Source organism: Microcaecilia unicolor, chromosome 10 (genome assembly GCF_901765095.1).
Source record: "Microcaecilia unicolor chromosome 10, aMicUni1.1, whole genome shotgun sequence".
Classification (NCBI taxonomy): domain Eukaryota; kingdom Metazoa; phylum Chordata; class Amphibia; order Gymnophiona; family Siphonopidae; genus Microcaecilia; species Microcaecilia unicolor.
The window spans coordinates 26,853,606-26,870,731 of record NC_044040.1 but is presented as its reverse complement, the minus strand read 5'-3'; the positions used below and the strand labels follow the sequence as shown (position 1 = coordinate 26,870,731).

The window sequence follows — 17,126 nt, the reverse complement described above, 5'->3', positions numbered from 1 at the left end:
GAAGATAAGCCTAGCTGCTGTGTTTTGAGCAGTCTGAAGTTTCTTTGAGGTTTGTTCTTTGCATCCTGCATAAATTCCATTGCAGTAGTCTACATGGCTTAGTACCATTGATTGTATCAGGTTGCGAAATGTTCCCCTCAGAAAGAATTGTTTCACGCGTTTGAGTTTCCACATTGAGTGGAACATTTTCTTTGTTGTGGATGTCACTTGGCTCTCTAGTGTTAAGTTGCAGTCCATTGTAAAGCCGAGGATTTTTAGGCTGTCTGAGATAGGGAGGGTGTAATCTGTGGTGTTGATAACTGTGGGGTTATCCACAGTGTGTAGGGCTATGAGAGGATGAGACAGTGTGTTTTTTCGTTTAGTTTTAGTTGAAATGCATTTGCCCAAGAGTCCATGATGTTCAGACTGATCTTGATTTCGTTGGTGATTTCTATCAGTTTAGATTTGTAAGGAATGAATATTGTGACATTGTCTGCATAGATGAAAGGGTTAAGGCCTTGGTTGGATAAGGACTTGGCTAGTGGGGTCATCATTAGGTTGAAGAGGATCGGTGATAGCGGTGATCCTTGTGGTACTCCACAGTCTGCTTTCCACGGCGATGATATGTTTGAGTTTGATTTTACTTGATATGTTCTTGTGGTTAGGAAACCCTTGATCCAGCTAAGTATGTTTCCACCAATCCCAAACTTATCTAGTAATCTTATTAATATATTGTGGTTTACCATGTCGAATGCACTAGACATGTCGAATTGGAGGAGGACGATGTTTTTGCCTATTGCTATTTCCTGCTTGAATTTGGCCAGGAGAGTGAGTAGTACTGTTTCTGTGCTGTGGAGGGGGCGAAAACCTGTGATTCGTGTAATACTGAGAAATTTACACCTGCTCGAGTAGGTGGAAATGTTTGCACCTGCAATGTAGGGACATGATTTCTGCTGCTCACCGTAGTATTTTATAAAGGCACCAATGTCTTTGTAGAAAAATGGAACTTGCTTGCTTTCTTAAACTAGGTTAACTTCTTATAAAATGACTCTCAAAATGTGCAACACCAAGACCACTGTACTCTTCAAACATCTACAGTCTGCTAACAATCCCAGAAGAAAGCAACTGAGGCAGGGTACATTTTGTACTAATGAAAATTTCTATTATTACAACAGAGATGGTCAAATGAATTAAACACCCCCAAAAGATTAAGGTAGAACCTCACTTAAAACTATGAACCTAATAATTGCAAAAGATTATGCTAGAAGCTTAGTATGAACCTAATAAGAACCTGGCGTTTCAGTACTTCAGTATAAGGTTGAAGGCATATAGCAAATTAGAAACTGAACAGCACTGCCAATCTCTTCACAATATTACCCTTCACATATTGGCCACTAGTCTACAATGACGTGCCAGGTTAAACTCATAGCATCTGAATGCTTTCAAGCAATTATAAATTCATTGCTGTACCTCCTCAGTTCAAATTACATACTAGGCACATTTCCGTTAATTACAAATCCCTTTGCCACCTCAAGTTCACAATATCTGCAGCAACTAATTTTCATATTGTTTTTGCATGGGGGAATGTAATTACAAGCCTTGATTTGCCAGTACAGTACTGGGTTATAAAACTTGTACTTTATAGCACAATAATGTCCTGATCCAAAATTAAGTGGCAACAATAAACTGCTCCCCCTAAAACATCTAGAACTATTCAGAAGAACAATGCAACAATAAATGTTGAGATAGAAAGTGCAAAAGGTTTTATATGGATTACAATGTATCACTTTGTCGGTCCCAACATAATACGTTCATTTTAAAGGATAAGCAATAGCAATGTGCATTTATTTGAAACAATGTTTCCTATATTGCTTCTGTCATTTTTAATCCCAAAAAAGACAGAAAAAAATTCTGAAGTTTAGGGGTCCTTTTACTAAGCTGCATTAGGCACTTCATATGCACCTAATACAACAAAAATGGACTAACCTGGGATGCACTAAAGCATCATCTATTAGTTTTTGCATATGCTAACCATGAGCTAAATTACATAAAAGCATAAGAACATAAATGTTTCCATACTGGGAGAGACTGAAGGACTATAAAGCTCAGTATCCTGTTTCCAAATGTAGCCAATCCAGGTCACAAGTACCTGGCAAGATCCCAGAACAGTAAAACAGAGTTTATGCTGCTTTATCCTAGAAATAAGCAGTGGATTTTCCCCAAGTCCATCTTAATGATGGCTTACAGACATTTCTTCTAGGAAATTATCCAAACTTTTTAAAACTATTAAGCTAACTGCTTTCACCACATTCTCTGCCAACTAATTCCAGAATTTAATTACACTTTGAGTGAAGAAATATTTTCTCTAGTTTGTTTTAAATTTAGTAGTTTCAATGGTTGCCCTCTAGTCCTAGTATTTTTGGAAAAAAGTAATCAAGCGATCCACGTCTACCCATTCCACTCCACTCAGTATTTTATAGACCTCTATCATATCTCCCCTCTGCCGTCTGTTCTCCAAGCTGAAGAGCCCTAGCCACTTTAGCCTTTCCTCATAGGGAAGTCGTCCCCAGTGGCATAGGAAGAGGGGGGCGGTCTGCCCCGGGTGCACGCCACTGGGGGGTGTCGGCTCTGCTGGTTCCCTGCTCCCTCTGCCCCGGAACAGGTTACTTCCTGCTCCGGGGCAAAGAGAGCAGAGAACCAGCGGAGCCGACGCAGCTCCCAGTGACGTGCACTCCGGGTGGAATGGCCCTCCCACTCGCCCCGTTTTCTATGGAAGTGGTAAGCGGTCCGGGGGGGTGCGCACCGAGGGGGGGGGGTGCACCGTGCGGCACTCGGGGGGGGGGTGCGCAGCGGCGACCCGCCCCAGGTGTCAGCCGCTCTCGCTACGGCACTGGTCGTCCCCTTTATCGTTTTTTCTGCCCTTCTCTGTACTTTTTCTAATTCCACTATATCTTTTCTAAGATGCGGTGACCAGAACTGCACATAGTATTCAAGGTGTGGTCGCACCATAGAGCAATGCAAAGGCATTATAACATCCTCATTTTTGTTTTCCATTCCTTTCCTAATAATACATATCATTCTTTTTGCTTTCTTAGCACCTCCGCAAACTGAGCAGAGGGTTTGAAATAAGCACCTTCCCTCAGATTCACCCCACCCTAATCCTGTTTGATATGAGACCCCCTTGGAGCAAACCCCCTCCCCTAGCACCCACCAGGGGTTGTTCTGTCCTCTGACAGCCTCACACTAGTTTATAAGGTGATCCTAAAATGTGTTTAATGCTTTTACTGTTATTCTCATTTCTAAGGACTTCCACTGCGAAGATACGTGAACAATGCATTGTGTGTAATGTAGTTCACAGGCGATGCAGCCACACTTGCCTATCTGTATAAGAACTGTACTATTGGTTGTGCTGCTGCCTAGACTTCCTCTCTTTCTCAGCCAAGCTTGGCTCCTTTGTCTACCTGCTATCATTTCCTGGTCATTCTTACCATCTCTGACCTGAAAGGTCAGCCAGGTATGACCTTTGCCTCCAATCAAGGGCTGTCCTCTAGGACCACCCCTTGCTACCCGATGGTAGGCTCTGTCCCCATTGGTCTATTTACCCCCTCCTCCCTGGGCCTATGTGAGCCCTTCTTAGCCTCTCCCTCCCCCTCACCATGAGGCATTCTCCATCTTGCTTCAGACCAGCACTTGTCCTGCTTCAAACTCCCTGGAACGAACTTGGTTTTTTACCTTGAAAATAACTCCTCCCTAATGAGATATCGCACACTCCAGTCACCCAGCTCTGAGATACTTCTGCTTGTTCAGCTATTTCTCACCTCTGCAATAAAGCTGCTTCTCTTCAGACTTCTACCTCCAACCACTGCTACAGCTCTCAGAATTGCGGAGTCTCTGTGCCCTGGAACAATACTTCTGAACATCTGACTGTGAGTAAATTATCTGTGATTTATTCAATAAAGAAACTTCAGAAAAATAAGAGAGACTTCAGGTGTGTGCTGGTGTGCCAAGGTTATACTCCAAGATATCAAGACTTTACAGTAACAAGTCTTGAGAGTCTTGACAGGGGTTGCTCCTGGTGGGTACTGGGTCATAGTAGTAATTCCCAGTCTCTCCTGCACTGATGCTTCCCTCAGTAAAACGAGGTGGCCTCAGACCCCTGGTGGTATCCTTCTGGTACTTCAGCTAGGTGGGCAAGCTGCCATATAAGGAACACACAGAAAATAACAACAGATAAAGACCTGCACGGTCCATCCAGAAGGAAGTCTCCCATGACTGATTTGAGACCCACTGCACACCGTTGTAGAGTCTAGGAATTACATGGAGCCTTATTTACAATTCATAAATATGAAGATATATTTAAGTCAGGGGTTGATTATGTAGTCATGTAGAGTGCATAAAATTATGATAGCGGCAAATATAATAACTCTCTAAAAGTATATAATTAAGGGCTACAAGTAAGTTTATAGGCCTTGAAAATACACTACCAAGAGAGTTAATTTAGGATGCTCATGACCTTCACTGGTATTTTGCAAGGTTTAGAAAATATCCATCAAGGCTAAACATGACCCTATGCTTTATCTTTAGGAATCAAATAAACAGAATCTAAAGGGATGCTGTCAGACTACGTGTCAGAAAGCATGAAATGAGTTTGCACTATTTGTAGAATTAAATCGTACAAAATGAATCAAAAGGTTTTGCAATAGGCTTCTGTGAGATAAACGTTCAAATGCGGACTTACATCACTTTTTGGACATCTATCTCTTTTGAAAATGAGACTGTATGTGTGCTAACAATGCCCATTCAAAATAAATGTGGAAATTCAATATGCAACTTTCATTTTTGGAAGCGGTGTGGCACTTATCTTAAAAGGGAAAGAAATGGGACTTGATATACTGCCTTTCTTAGGTTTTTGCAACTACATTCAAAGCAGTTTACATATATTCAGGTACTTATTTTGTACCAGGGGCAATGGAGGGTTAAGTGACTTGCCCAGAGTCACAAGGAGCTGCAGTGGGAATTGAATTCAGTTCCCCAGGATCAAAGTCCACTGTACTAACCACTAGGCTACTCCTCCAATAGCAACATTCCATGTAGAAGCCTGCCCTTGCAGATCAGCAATGTGACTGCACAGGCTTCTGTTTCTGTGAGTCTGACATCCTGCACGTGCGTGCAGGACGTCAGACGCGTTGCTGATCTGCAAGGGCAGGCTTCTAATGGAATGTTGCTAGTGGAATAGCAACATTCCATGTAGAAGCTCAAATAGTAGCAACATTCCATCTAGAATCTCCAATAGGGAAAGGGAAATGGTTACTTGATATACCGCCTTTCTGAGGTTTTTGCAACTATATTCAAAGCGGTTTACATATATTCAGGAGGTACTTATTTTGTACCAGGGGCAATGGAGGGTTAAGTGACTTGCCCAGAGTCACAAGGAGCTGCAGTGGGAATCAAACTCAGCTCCACAGGATCAAAGTCTACTGTACTAACCTCTAGGCTACTCCTCCACTCAACAGGAACCTGTTTGGCAAATTGCTCATTCAGAGATCTTCTTTGCTCACTGCTCAAAGTACACCGCTCTGACCATTACACCCTGCACGCTCACCCCCATAAGACATTGCACCCTCCACGCCTCCCCCTATTGTTTTGAGTTTGTCACTATTTCTATTTGCCATTTGTTTGTATTTAGTGTACTTAACTGAATAAAATGACAAACTGCCTCTGGACTGTCCAGATAGTGCCAGGATGGTCCACGGGCAGAACTTGGGTGGGGCCTGGGAGAAGCTGGGACTTAACTGGTAGCATCCATATTCAGACCACTAACAGGTTCAGTAAGCGACTAAAATGAGGCCAGCATTAAAGCTGTCCTAGCCTTAGCTGCCAAGCTAACTGGATATTGGGCCTAGTTAACTCATGGTAGTGGCATTGGGACTACCTGACATCCCCTCCTCCATAAAACTGCTGCTAAAGGTCGCGGCCGCCATTTTATGGTCAGACCTGGAGCAAGTGGACATTGCTACTGCATGTAGGACCCCCCCCCCCCCCCAGACCACCATGGACTTTGAGGTAGGCTGTGGGGGGGGGGGGGGGGGCTATGGGGATGGGGGAGTTGTGGGGCTTGGGGCCAATTTTTTTTCTTTGTTTGGGGGGGGGGGGGGAATAGGGACCAAGGGAGCGAGGATCGGAAGGGCGGAGGCACTGAAAGCACTTATGCGGGTTCCGACTAAAATGGGCTGGGACCCTCATAAGCTCAAGTGGCCAGTACACTTGCAATTAGTGTGGATATTCAGTGCCAGTGCCTGGACATGGCCCAACATTAAGTATCCAGGGGACAATTCTGCTTGCCGGTCCGGAGGGATGCTAAGGAATTCTGCTTGCAACGGTCAGCGATTAAAAAAAACAAATGCTGACTGCCATGGGTTGAATATCATCCGGGTAGGGGGGGGGGGTTTTGTTTGTTTTTTTAATTAATTTTCACTTTTAACAAGAATACACTTGTTTTGAAATACAGCAATAATTAAATTAACAGAAGATTAATAACTCTTCATATAAACAGTAAAGTAGGAAAAAAAAAGTAATAACATACTTTTCAAATCTTATCAAACACAATCTTTATGCTTCCTTAGACCCCATTTAAATTCATGGGGCGATCAGAGTTAGGCAGTGGCGTAGGAAGGGGGGGGCGGCGCCGCTGGGGGGTGTCGGCTCTGCACTGGTGCACTGCCCTCTTTGCCCTGGAACAGGTTACTTCCTATTCCGGGACAGAGAGAGCAGTGAACCAGCGCGGAGCCGACACACCCCAGCAACGTGCAGTCGGGGTGGATCGGCCCTCCCGCCCGTCCCTCGCCGCAGGTATGCGCTCGGGGGGGGAGGGTGTGCTCCAGCGAGAGGAGGGTGCGTCGTGCTGCACCCGGGGGGGGGGGGTGCACAGCGGCGACCCGCCCCTGGTGTCAGCTCCCCTCGCTACGGCTCTGGAGTTAGGGAAAAGTTATTACATATCCATAGACAAAAGAAAACAAGGTGGCGTAAATACTGCCTTTTACTTAAACTATTACAGTTGTTTAGAGTCTAGAAATGATTTCAGACTATCTGGTGAATAAAAGGTGTATTTAACCTGACCCAACCTAACTAAACACTTGCACGGATAGGCAAGGAAAAACATCCCGCCTATTTCCAACGTTCTTGCTTTCATTGCCAAAAAGGCTTTTCTTCTTTGTTGGGTCGATTTTGTAACATCAGGGTTTGTAAATTTTTAAAATAAAGTCTCATTATATTATTCAAATCCTGTTCGAAAATTAAAGAAACAATCAAAGTTGACCTGTCTGCTTTTTCATCCAATGAACACTCTAATATTGCTGAAACGTTCTCAAGGTCTAAATTAGTGTGTAATCCAACTTGTTTTTTTTTTTCCCCATTCTCTCCCTTGGGGCTTGAAATATAATATATCTTATTTACTGGTGGCGTCGCTTCCAGGGGCATTTTGTTAAAACTTCGGGTAGGGTTTATGTAGCCCCTTTTGGATGTGCAGCATCTGCATCCAGAATTTACAGCTGTACTTCCTTTCAGCCATCAGCATATTTAGCATCTTAAACTACCAGTCCAGGATTGGAACCAGCATGCAGCAAAAAAAGGTCATTAACTGCTTCTCCACATTAATGATTTAAGTCATTTGAAAAGAATCCATACCATGATCTCACCATTGCAGACTTTTCTTTTTTTCTGAACCTCTTATCTTCAAAGCAATCTCGGATATCTTCAAGTCGCATCGAATCTAGCCTATGCATATGCATATTCGTCTTTCACTAATATGATAAGTTATTATCTCATTCAATTGTCAGCCCCTACACTAATGGCTACATCTCCTTGCAGTCAGCGTTACATCTATTTTCCATTAACCTTCAGGTGCTATGCCTGCACTTCATCTTCTCTCCCTCAGATCTCACTTCCTTCTTTGTGTGTCGTGAAAGATCAATTCATAAAGGAGCACAGACAGCATCACGGCTTTCAAAGCGCACCTAGTCATTACTGCTGTACGTCAACAGCACTGTCCATTTATTTTTTTTTTTTAAACTCTTCATGTTCCGTCCATCACTCTAATGTCAAGCTCACAAGTTCAAGGGTTCCCTTTGCAGTTTGAAACCGGCTGCACTTGTGGTTCGTATTTAACAAACCATTACCCAGTGACAGAACTATCATTTCTGACTGGCTGACGCCCTCCTACCTTGACAGTATGGAGGTCTCTGTTGGAAAGCTAGTTAGCACACCATGGAAACCATCGGTTTCCTTTCCCCGAGAAGCAGTTTTTTTGGCAAAGTATTTTATTTTTTAAAAGGCTATAGATCCAGATTCAACAGTTTTAATTGTACAACCTTTTACTTCTATAACTGCCCTGTTGTTTTAATGCTGCATCAAAATTCTAAACTCGGTGGGAGAAAAATATATGTTTGCAATTTGCCCATCTCTTGATTACAGACCAACCTGCTCCAATTTGTAATAGCTTTTTATTTATTTTATTTAATACATTTGTATCCAGCACTTTCCCACTAAAAGCAGGTTCAACGCGGCTTATATAGTATTAGGTTATACAGAATTTTGTTAGATAAGGTAAGAAATTAAATATAACATACATAGTAACATAGTAGATGATGGCAGAAAAAGACCTGCATGGTCCATCCAGTCTGCCCAAGACAAACTCATATGTGTATACCTTACCTTGAATTTGTACCTGTCTTTTTCAGGGCACAGACCGTATAAGTCTGCCCAGCAGTATTTCCTGCCTCCCAACCACCAGTCCCGCCTCCCATCACCGGCTCTGGTACAGACCGTATAAGTCTGCCCTCCCCTATCCTCTCCTCCCAATCACCACCCCCTCTTCCCCCCACCTGCTCCAGCATGGATGGGTCGGTAGAGATAGGCGATAGGGGGGTAGTGATAGAATGGATAGAATGGATGGGTTGGTAGGGATAGGTGATGTGGGAGATATGGTCTGGGTCAATGTCGTTGTCGTTATTTCTTCGGTGTTCGTTAGGTAGACGGGTTCTTAAGTTCAATCAGGGTCTTTAGGGTAGGCTTGCTTGAATAAATGGGTTTTTAATGCTTTCCTGAAAGGTAAATGGATTTCAAAATAGAACCCATATCCAAGATTTTATTCTTTGTTCCCTCTCCCCCCCCCCCCCACCCCTCACCCACAGCTGAAACTGCTAAAGGGCTGCTTCTCATAAAATTTTACAGAAACCACAATAGGCAAATTGTACAACTTAAAATACAGCAAATTCACACCTCCACATTCCCTGCGCAACTTAAGTTTCCGTAATGCAATCTGGAGAGGCTTCCCCCTCCAGAGTGGTGATTTGGTTTGTGCCTGGTGGGGGCGAGGAGGAGATGCCCAGGTGGTTGGTGTTGGAAGTTGCTGCACCGTACCCTTACTGCTCACAGTGCAGGTTCACCAGAGTGTGCCTCAGTCTCTGATTCTGGAGGCGGTACCTCGGGTGTTGAAGTTTATTGCCCAGGGACTGAGGTTGATCTACCCAGTTGTTGAATTTATTTCTTTGTGGGGGAATTCGGAGGTGAAGATCCAGGGAAGGGTGGTTAGTTGGATGGATTGGCAGTCTAAGGGTGTGTGGTATGTTAGCCAGCTGTTCCAGGGAGTGAGTTTCTGGTCTTCTCAGGATTTGTATACAGAGTTCCATTTGGAGACTCATCTTTATTTCCAGTGGCTGCAGTTGCGGCATTGTCTGAAGGGTTCTAGGTGTCTCAAATGGGTGAGAATAGAGGATTTGGATTTTTATAATTTATGCATTGGGCTTACCGGGCACTCGAAGAAGGCATTAGCAGTTTATTGTAAGGTTAAGTTTAAGGGTAGGTATGTGTGTGATGGGTTGGAGGGGGTGGGGGAGCACGACTTGGGAGCCTGTACTGATGAGGAGGTTTGGAAAGCATTCTGGGGTAGGGTTTGCAGGCCTACTTTATCTGCATCAGTAATGCAATCTCTTTTCTACACAGCACATAGGGCGCTGTGGACCCCTTACAAGATTTCCAGGTTGGCAGGAAGTGGGTCAGGTTTATGTTGGGCTTGCGGATCAGGTATGGGAACTTTTTGCCATATGTTGTTTGATCGTAGTAATGTGAAAACCTTTTGGGATTTAGATTGGAAAAGGGTTCAGGATGTCTTCTGCATTCAGGTTGATCTTACCTATAAAATTGTCATTTTAAGCTCAGCAGCCTTGCATCAACTGTTTCAAGAGACCAAGGCTAGGTTGTTTTATGTGCTTCTTAGCTTAGCCATACGGCACATTTTGTCAGAGTGGAAGAACAGTTCTGCATTATCTTTGCATGCATGGTGGGCTGGAGTTTGTCTAGTGAGCAAGTATAAAGAAGTTGCTGATATTAAAAGGTGTTGAGTTTCAAAGTTTCAGAAAGTTTGGGCTCTGTTACACACTTTGTTCTTGGAATACTGTATAATTTCATGTCTGGACTTTCCATTTGTATAGCTCTGTGGGTTTAGTCTGTAGGGGTGGGACAGGACGGTTTCCTTGTAACTCAAATACAAAACAAAAAATATTCAAAAGAAAAAAAGAATAAGAAATGCTATTTTCTGAATTTCACCACAAATACAATCTAAAACTTTCACTGCAGAAAAGGTCAACATTTGACCTCCACCTCCAACAAAAATACCTTTCAACTCTATAGCACAATATCTGTCTCTCAAGGAAAGACCATTTTACATTGGTTTAACCAGACATCTACTCCCCAAAGAAAAGCTAAAATGAGAAAGCGATTAAATCTCCTGCACTCACATGGCACTGTACGGAGGTAGAGATTGTCTCGTATTATCTGCTGGAGCTCGTGGTCCATGGAACCCTTCTGGAAACGTAAATTGAGGTAGTGACGAAGATCCTTATCAACAATGCCTCCTGCAAGGGGGAAATTGCACAAAATTCAATTCTTCTATAAAACATCTTTGTAGAAACCAGTTTTAAATTGAACAAAAATTTTTCATGGCTACTTTATTTTATAAAATAGCAAGCACGTTATCTTTCTTTTCTTTTTATAACTTATTATTGCAATGAACGTTGTCTCTTCAGATAGAGTGTGGCAACATTTCATTACTCATCATCTAGGTGATATGAAGTGTCTGCCAAATCTCTTGTCTGGAACTGAACCAACTGGATCTGTCGTGGATGAATTAAAAAGATTGATATGATTGACATGAGTGATTTAATCAACCTTCTCATTGTCTACCAGTTTATTAATGAATACTTTTATACTGAACAAGGATTGTGTTCATAAAGCTGTAACCGTAAACTAAGTTCACCATGAACATAATTAGAATGTGTCTGAATTTAATTAATAGTATTACCAATAAAGTGAATCCGATAGCTTATTTGTTGCAAGCGATCTTACCGAACTTGGGGGCTACTTATTATTTGTGATTGCTCATGTCTAATTGTATCCAATGCTTACAAGAATCATTACGTGTATGTACTGCAGACGCATGCATAGCAGCACAAACTGAGATTTCAGTAATAGGGTATATCCTTGTCATTCTCATTGATAGTACACAAGGACACCTTTGACAAAGAGGCAACACTGTTTGATTTGCATTTTTTTTCTATGTTCCCTGGTTAAAAGTAGAGAATTAAGTTGTCCGTGTCAATGCTTCAGTTACAGATACATTGAGCCTGCAAATTGGTGGGAAAATGTGGGATACAAATGCTATAAATAAATATTCCTACTGTACTATATCTTCATTAAGCTGCCAATCCAGATGCAGTTTTAAAATTAAGACAACATGCTACGTCGGTGATCCCCAAACTTATTTCCATGGTGGAATCCCTAACTTATTTTTCATACACTAAGGACCCCCCTGCCTTCCCCCCCAACACAAGGATTCTCCCTCTCCTGGAACTACATATAGGTTCCCCCCCCCCCCCCCCGCCTATTGTATCACTGATGTTCTAGAGGGGGCAGTCCCTCCTGCCCATGCCGGCTCTACTGACAAAATGGCCACCAGGACCTCCCAAAGCAGTCTCACGAGACTGCCACCGGAGACCCGACGACCATTTTGAGATTGGAGCCGGCATGGGCAAGAGTGATCTGCAGTGCTCCTTACCCATGTCAGCTCCAATTTCAAGATGGCTGCTGGACCTCCAGCGGCAGTCTCATGAGACTGCTGTGGAAGATCCTGGCAGACATTTTGTCAGCGGGTCTGGCTTGGGCAGGTGTGACTGAGGATCGCACTTGCCCCAACTAGATAGAACTTGCATTGATGGAGAACCTCTTAACAGTTTGCGGAACCCAATTTGGAAATCACTGCTCCACTCGTAAGACACATTTACCATCCTCTTTATAAAATGCTAACTGGAAAATCTACATACGTTCATACATAAATACAATTCAAGCAAAATACTGTGTACATTTGTTAATTAATGTGTTGTGGTATGTGCCACCAATAAAAATTGTTTAAAAAAAAGTCATCTGCCACTTGGATGCACAGACTCCCAGTCTTGTAAGGTCCTCTTGTAATTTTTCACAATCCTCTTTGTGATTTAACAACTTTGAATAACTTTGTGTCGTCAGCAAATTTAATTATCTCACTAGTTACTCCCATCTCTACATAATTTATAAATACCCTGTTTCCCCGAAAGTAAGACATCCCCCGAAAATAAGACCTAGTAGAGGTTTTCCTGAATTGGTAGATATAAGGCCTCCCCCGAAAGTAAGACCTAGCAAATTTTTGTTTGAAAGCAGGGCCGCTGAGAGCCGGACAAGGCCGCCCCCGGGCCCCCCCCCCCACCCTCCATCGCTCCCGGAACTAACCTTAAACGCCTCCTTTCACCTTCGCAACAAGCAGCAGCAGGGCAGACCTCTCCTTCCTTCCATGCCCCGCCCTCGCGGACATTACGTCAGGCGAGGGCGGGACACGGAAAGAAGGAGTGGCCTGCCCTGCTGCTGCGAAGGTGAAAGGAGGCGTTTAAGGTTAGTTCCGGGAGCGATGGAGGGCGGGTGGGCCAACCCCGATGTTTCCCCAAAAAATAAGACAGCCCCTGAAAATAAGACCTAGCGCATTTTTGAGGGCAAAAATTAATATAAGACAGTGTCTTATTTTCGGGGAAACACGGTATGTTAAAAAGCAGAGGTCCAGGCTCTGAGGACTCCAGTGTAGTATGTGTGTGTGTGTTTTAAATATAGATTTTGTATACCGGTTGGCAGGGAGGGTAGGGATTTAGCTATTCTTTGCTATATAAGTAGGGTTGGGGGGGTGGTAGTTGATGGGGATGTTATTGTAAATTCCAGTGATGCCATTGTGTGTTTGAACCTTTGACTGTTTTATGTTTTCTTTGATGTCATCAATACTAGCAGTTTGGTTTTATAATGGGGGGGGGGGGGGGGGGGGGGTGGTAGGGTGGGATGGGATGAAGTTAGATGGTCACTGCCAGTTATATGTTTTATAGTAGGGGGTTATAAGAAGCAAAGCTTCCTACTTTGTCTTGATCCTTTCTGTATACCAGTCAAGAAGTAATGATCGCTTTGTACATTTGATCATTTATGCTTGTGTGGCTGTCATTCATTGTTTTACTTAAATATTTCAATAAAAAAATTGAACATAATAATAATAATTTTAAGTTGACTTAATTCTTACTTGTCCTATTTAGAAAAAAAAAAAAAAAAAAGCATATCACAGAATCCATAAAGTACTTTGCCTCTTTGACAGTTTTCACAGGGGGGAATCTGACTGTGCTGTCTGTGCTCAGCACGTATCCAGCCTAAGCTACTAAATGGCACCACTTCAGTTTCATAAAAAGCTTCCCCCCCCACACACACACACACAACCGCTTGCTTTCAGGTATGACTAAGATCATTCTTTCTTCCCAATTACTAATTCATGTGATGATCAGAAAGGCATCAAGATCAGAGAACTGTAGACACGTTGCTACACTTCTGCTTCTGATCAAGTATATAAAGAGGTTCTGCAGTTTTCAGACTCATTCCCTCTCTGTCATGCACACATCTCTCTATATAAAAGGCAACCCCAACGTTCTGAAGCCTCCACGGAAGTTGAGGCGCCCGAGATATCCAGTGTGCCCTGGAGTGTCTGCACCGCCCTCGCGTCAAAACGTCATGACGTCGAGGGCGGAGCTATGACACTCGAGGGCCGAAACGGAAACGCCAGCGAACAAGGCAAGTAGCTTGGAGGGACGGAGGGAGGGGGCCCCTTGCTAGCGCCCGTTTCATTCCGCTCAGAAACGGGCATTTTTTCCTAGTACATACATAAAATCTATTCCTTTTACCACATCCCCACCCCCTTCTCTCTCACTGTCTCTCTCAATCTTTCTCGTACTCCCTGGTGGGCAGGACTTACCCCATAACATAGCTCTGGAACGCCTTACCACGCAACCTGAAAACGGTCTATGAACTGACCAATTTCCGAAAACTACTGAAAACCTCTCTCTCCTCGACAAGATATATCACAAAGATCAGCAGGTGTAACTGTATAATCTTTAATATATCCAGAAATGTCTAATATCGTCTTTTGCTTTAACACTATCATGTATTTCACTACCATGTAACCCAAAACCCTCTGTAAAACCAAATGTATATTCTCTTCTACTTCCAGTATCCATGACGTATTGTAAGCCACATTGAGCCTGCAAAGAGGTGGGATAATATGGGATGCAAATGCAATAAATAATAATAAATAATATATGCTTTCTGGCAACCTGAGAAAATGTCAAAGATGCCATCTCACTTTGAACGTACAGTTCCACAAAAAGGCCAATGCAGGGGCGAAGCCAGACTTAGGCGGGAGGGGGGTCCAGAGCCTGAGGTGAGGGGGCACATTTTAGCCCCCCCCCCCCACGGCCCCCCTCGTCATTGCTGACACCCCCCCCCCGCCATTGCCGACCCCCCCACCACCACTGCCGACCCATGTCGCTGCCGCCACCAGCACCACCAACTTTGACCCCCCCCCCTGCCAACGACCCTCTCGTACCCCTCTCCCACCGCCAACCCTCCGCTGCCGCCGCCCACCTTTGCTGGCGGGGGACCCTAACCCTCGCCAGCCGAGGTCCTCTTCTTATGGCGCAAGGCTTCGTTCAGTTTCTGAGTCTGACGTCCTGACTCGGAAAGTGAATGAAGCCTTGCGCCGGAAGAAGAGGACCTCGGCTGGCGGGGGTTGGGGTCCCCTGCCAGCAAAGGTAGGCGATGGCGGGTTGGTGGCGGGAGGGGGGGGGTTGACAATGTCGTTGGCAGGGGGTCCAGGGCCAAATCTTCGGGGGCCCAGGCCCCCGTGGCCCCACGTAGCTACGCCACTGGGCCAATGCGATCAAGTTTCTTGTATGTGAAGTGCCCTATTTCCAAAGAACAGTGATTGCCAGATAAGTCCTATTGGGCTAGATTCTATGTATGACACCTAAAATAAAATCAGCGGCAAAAGAAAATACGCCTAGGTATGTTCTATAAACTGCACCTAATTTAGGCTCATTTATAGAATATGCCTAAATCTAGGCGTAGTTTATAGAATACACTCAGTAACTGTTTTCTGAGACTATATTTAGTCACGGCCATTTACGCCAATGAAAACCTGGCGTAAATGCCAGCGCCTTTATTAAGCGTGGAATAGGCATATTCTATAACACTGCGGGTAAATTCTAGGCACACCCACAACCCTCCCATGCCCCTCCCCCTTTTCAGATCCACGCCTTAGAATGTACGCGCATATACTATACTATTGGAGTTTTCTATACCGCTGTCATTCCTAAAGGATACAGAGTGGTTTACATTTTTAAAACAACTCCAGTAATAGAGGAGAAAATCACAAAAAGAATAACAACATAAAATCTAAAAAAAAAATTAAAACATATGAAACTACTACTACTAATTACATTTGTATAGCGCTACCAGGCGTGCGCAGCGCTGAACATGAGACACACAGAGACAGTCCCTGCTCAAAGAGCTTACAATCTAGGTAAAAACAGACAGACAAGACATTTACGGGCAAGGGAATTACTGGTAAACAGGAACAGGAGAGAAGGAGGGCAAATGAGTAGGGTTAGGAGCCAAAGGCAGTAGTGAAAAGGTGGGTTTTCAGCATAGATTTAAAAACAGGTAGAGATGGAGCTAGACGTATGGGATCAGGAAGTCGGTTCCAGGCATAAGGTGCCGCAAGACAAAAGGAACAAAGTCTGGAGTTAGCGGTGGAGGAGAAGGGGGACGATAAGAGGGATTTGTTCAGAGAGCGGAGTTCACGGGGAGGAATGTAGGGAGAAATGAGAGGTAATGAGGGGTCATAGAGTGGATGCATTTAAAGGTCAGCAAGAGGAGTTTGAACTGAATACAGAAGCGGACAGGGAGCCAGTGAAGTGACTTGAGGCGAGGGCAGTATAATAATAATAATTTAAAAACTGCAATTAAAACAAATAAAACATAAAAGAGATGATTAATAATGGTGCACGAGATGAATTGACAATAAAAAAATAACTGTATATATTTTATTTATTTATTTGTTTGTTACATTTATATCCTACTACTACTACTACTACTAACTAGCATTTCTAAAGCGCTACTAGGGTTACGCAGCGCTGTACAATTTAAACATAGAAGGACGGTCCCTGCTCAAAGAGCTTACAATCTAAAATACAAGAGAACAATCTAAAGACAAGTGAACAATCTAGAGGACGAGTGAACAGTTAATCTGATAGGGTGGATAGATTGGGGCATTCTATATATCTCGAGCGGTTAGGCGCCGAAGGCAGCGTAGGTGAGTTTTAAGCAGAGATTTGAAGATGGGTAGGGAGGGGGCATGGTGTATGGGTAAAGGAAGATTGTTCCAGGCATAGGGTGAGGCAAGGCAGAATGAGCGGAGCCTGGAGTTGGCAGTGGTGGAGAAGGGTACTGAGAGAAGGGCTTTGTCCTGTGAGCGAAGGTTACGGGCGGGAACATAGGGGGAGATGAGGGTGGAGAGGTAGTGAGGAGCCGCAGACTGAGTGCACTTGTAGATAAGGAGGAGGAGCTTGAATTGTATGCGATATCTGATCGGAAGCCAATGAAGTGATTTAAGGAGAGGGGTGATATGAGTATATCGGTTTTGGCGGAATATAAGACGTGCAGCAGCGTTCTGAACTGAAGGGGGGATAGATGGCTGAGTGGGA

At 43.9% G+C, this 17,126-nt stretch overlaps 1 protein-coding gene across 1 annotated transcript in view; it reads right to left on the bottom strand.

The window, feature by feature from the left end:
- The window catches only part of MAGI2 (membrane associated guanylate kinase, WW and PDZ domain containing 2), a 1,230,330-nt gene that overhangs the window by 941,050 nt on the left and 272,154 nt on the right, over positions 1–17,126 (bottom strand). The window contains exon 2 of the mRNA XM_030216294.1: positions 10,773–10,889. Within this exon, the coding sequence (XP_030072154.1) occupies positions 10,773–10,889 (117 nt within the window). The remainder of the gene's footprint in view (positions 1–10,772; positions 10,890–17,126) is intronic.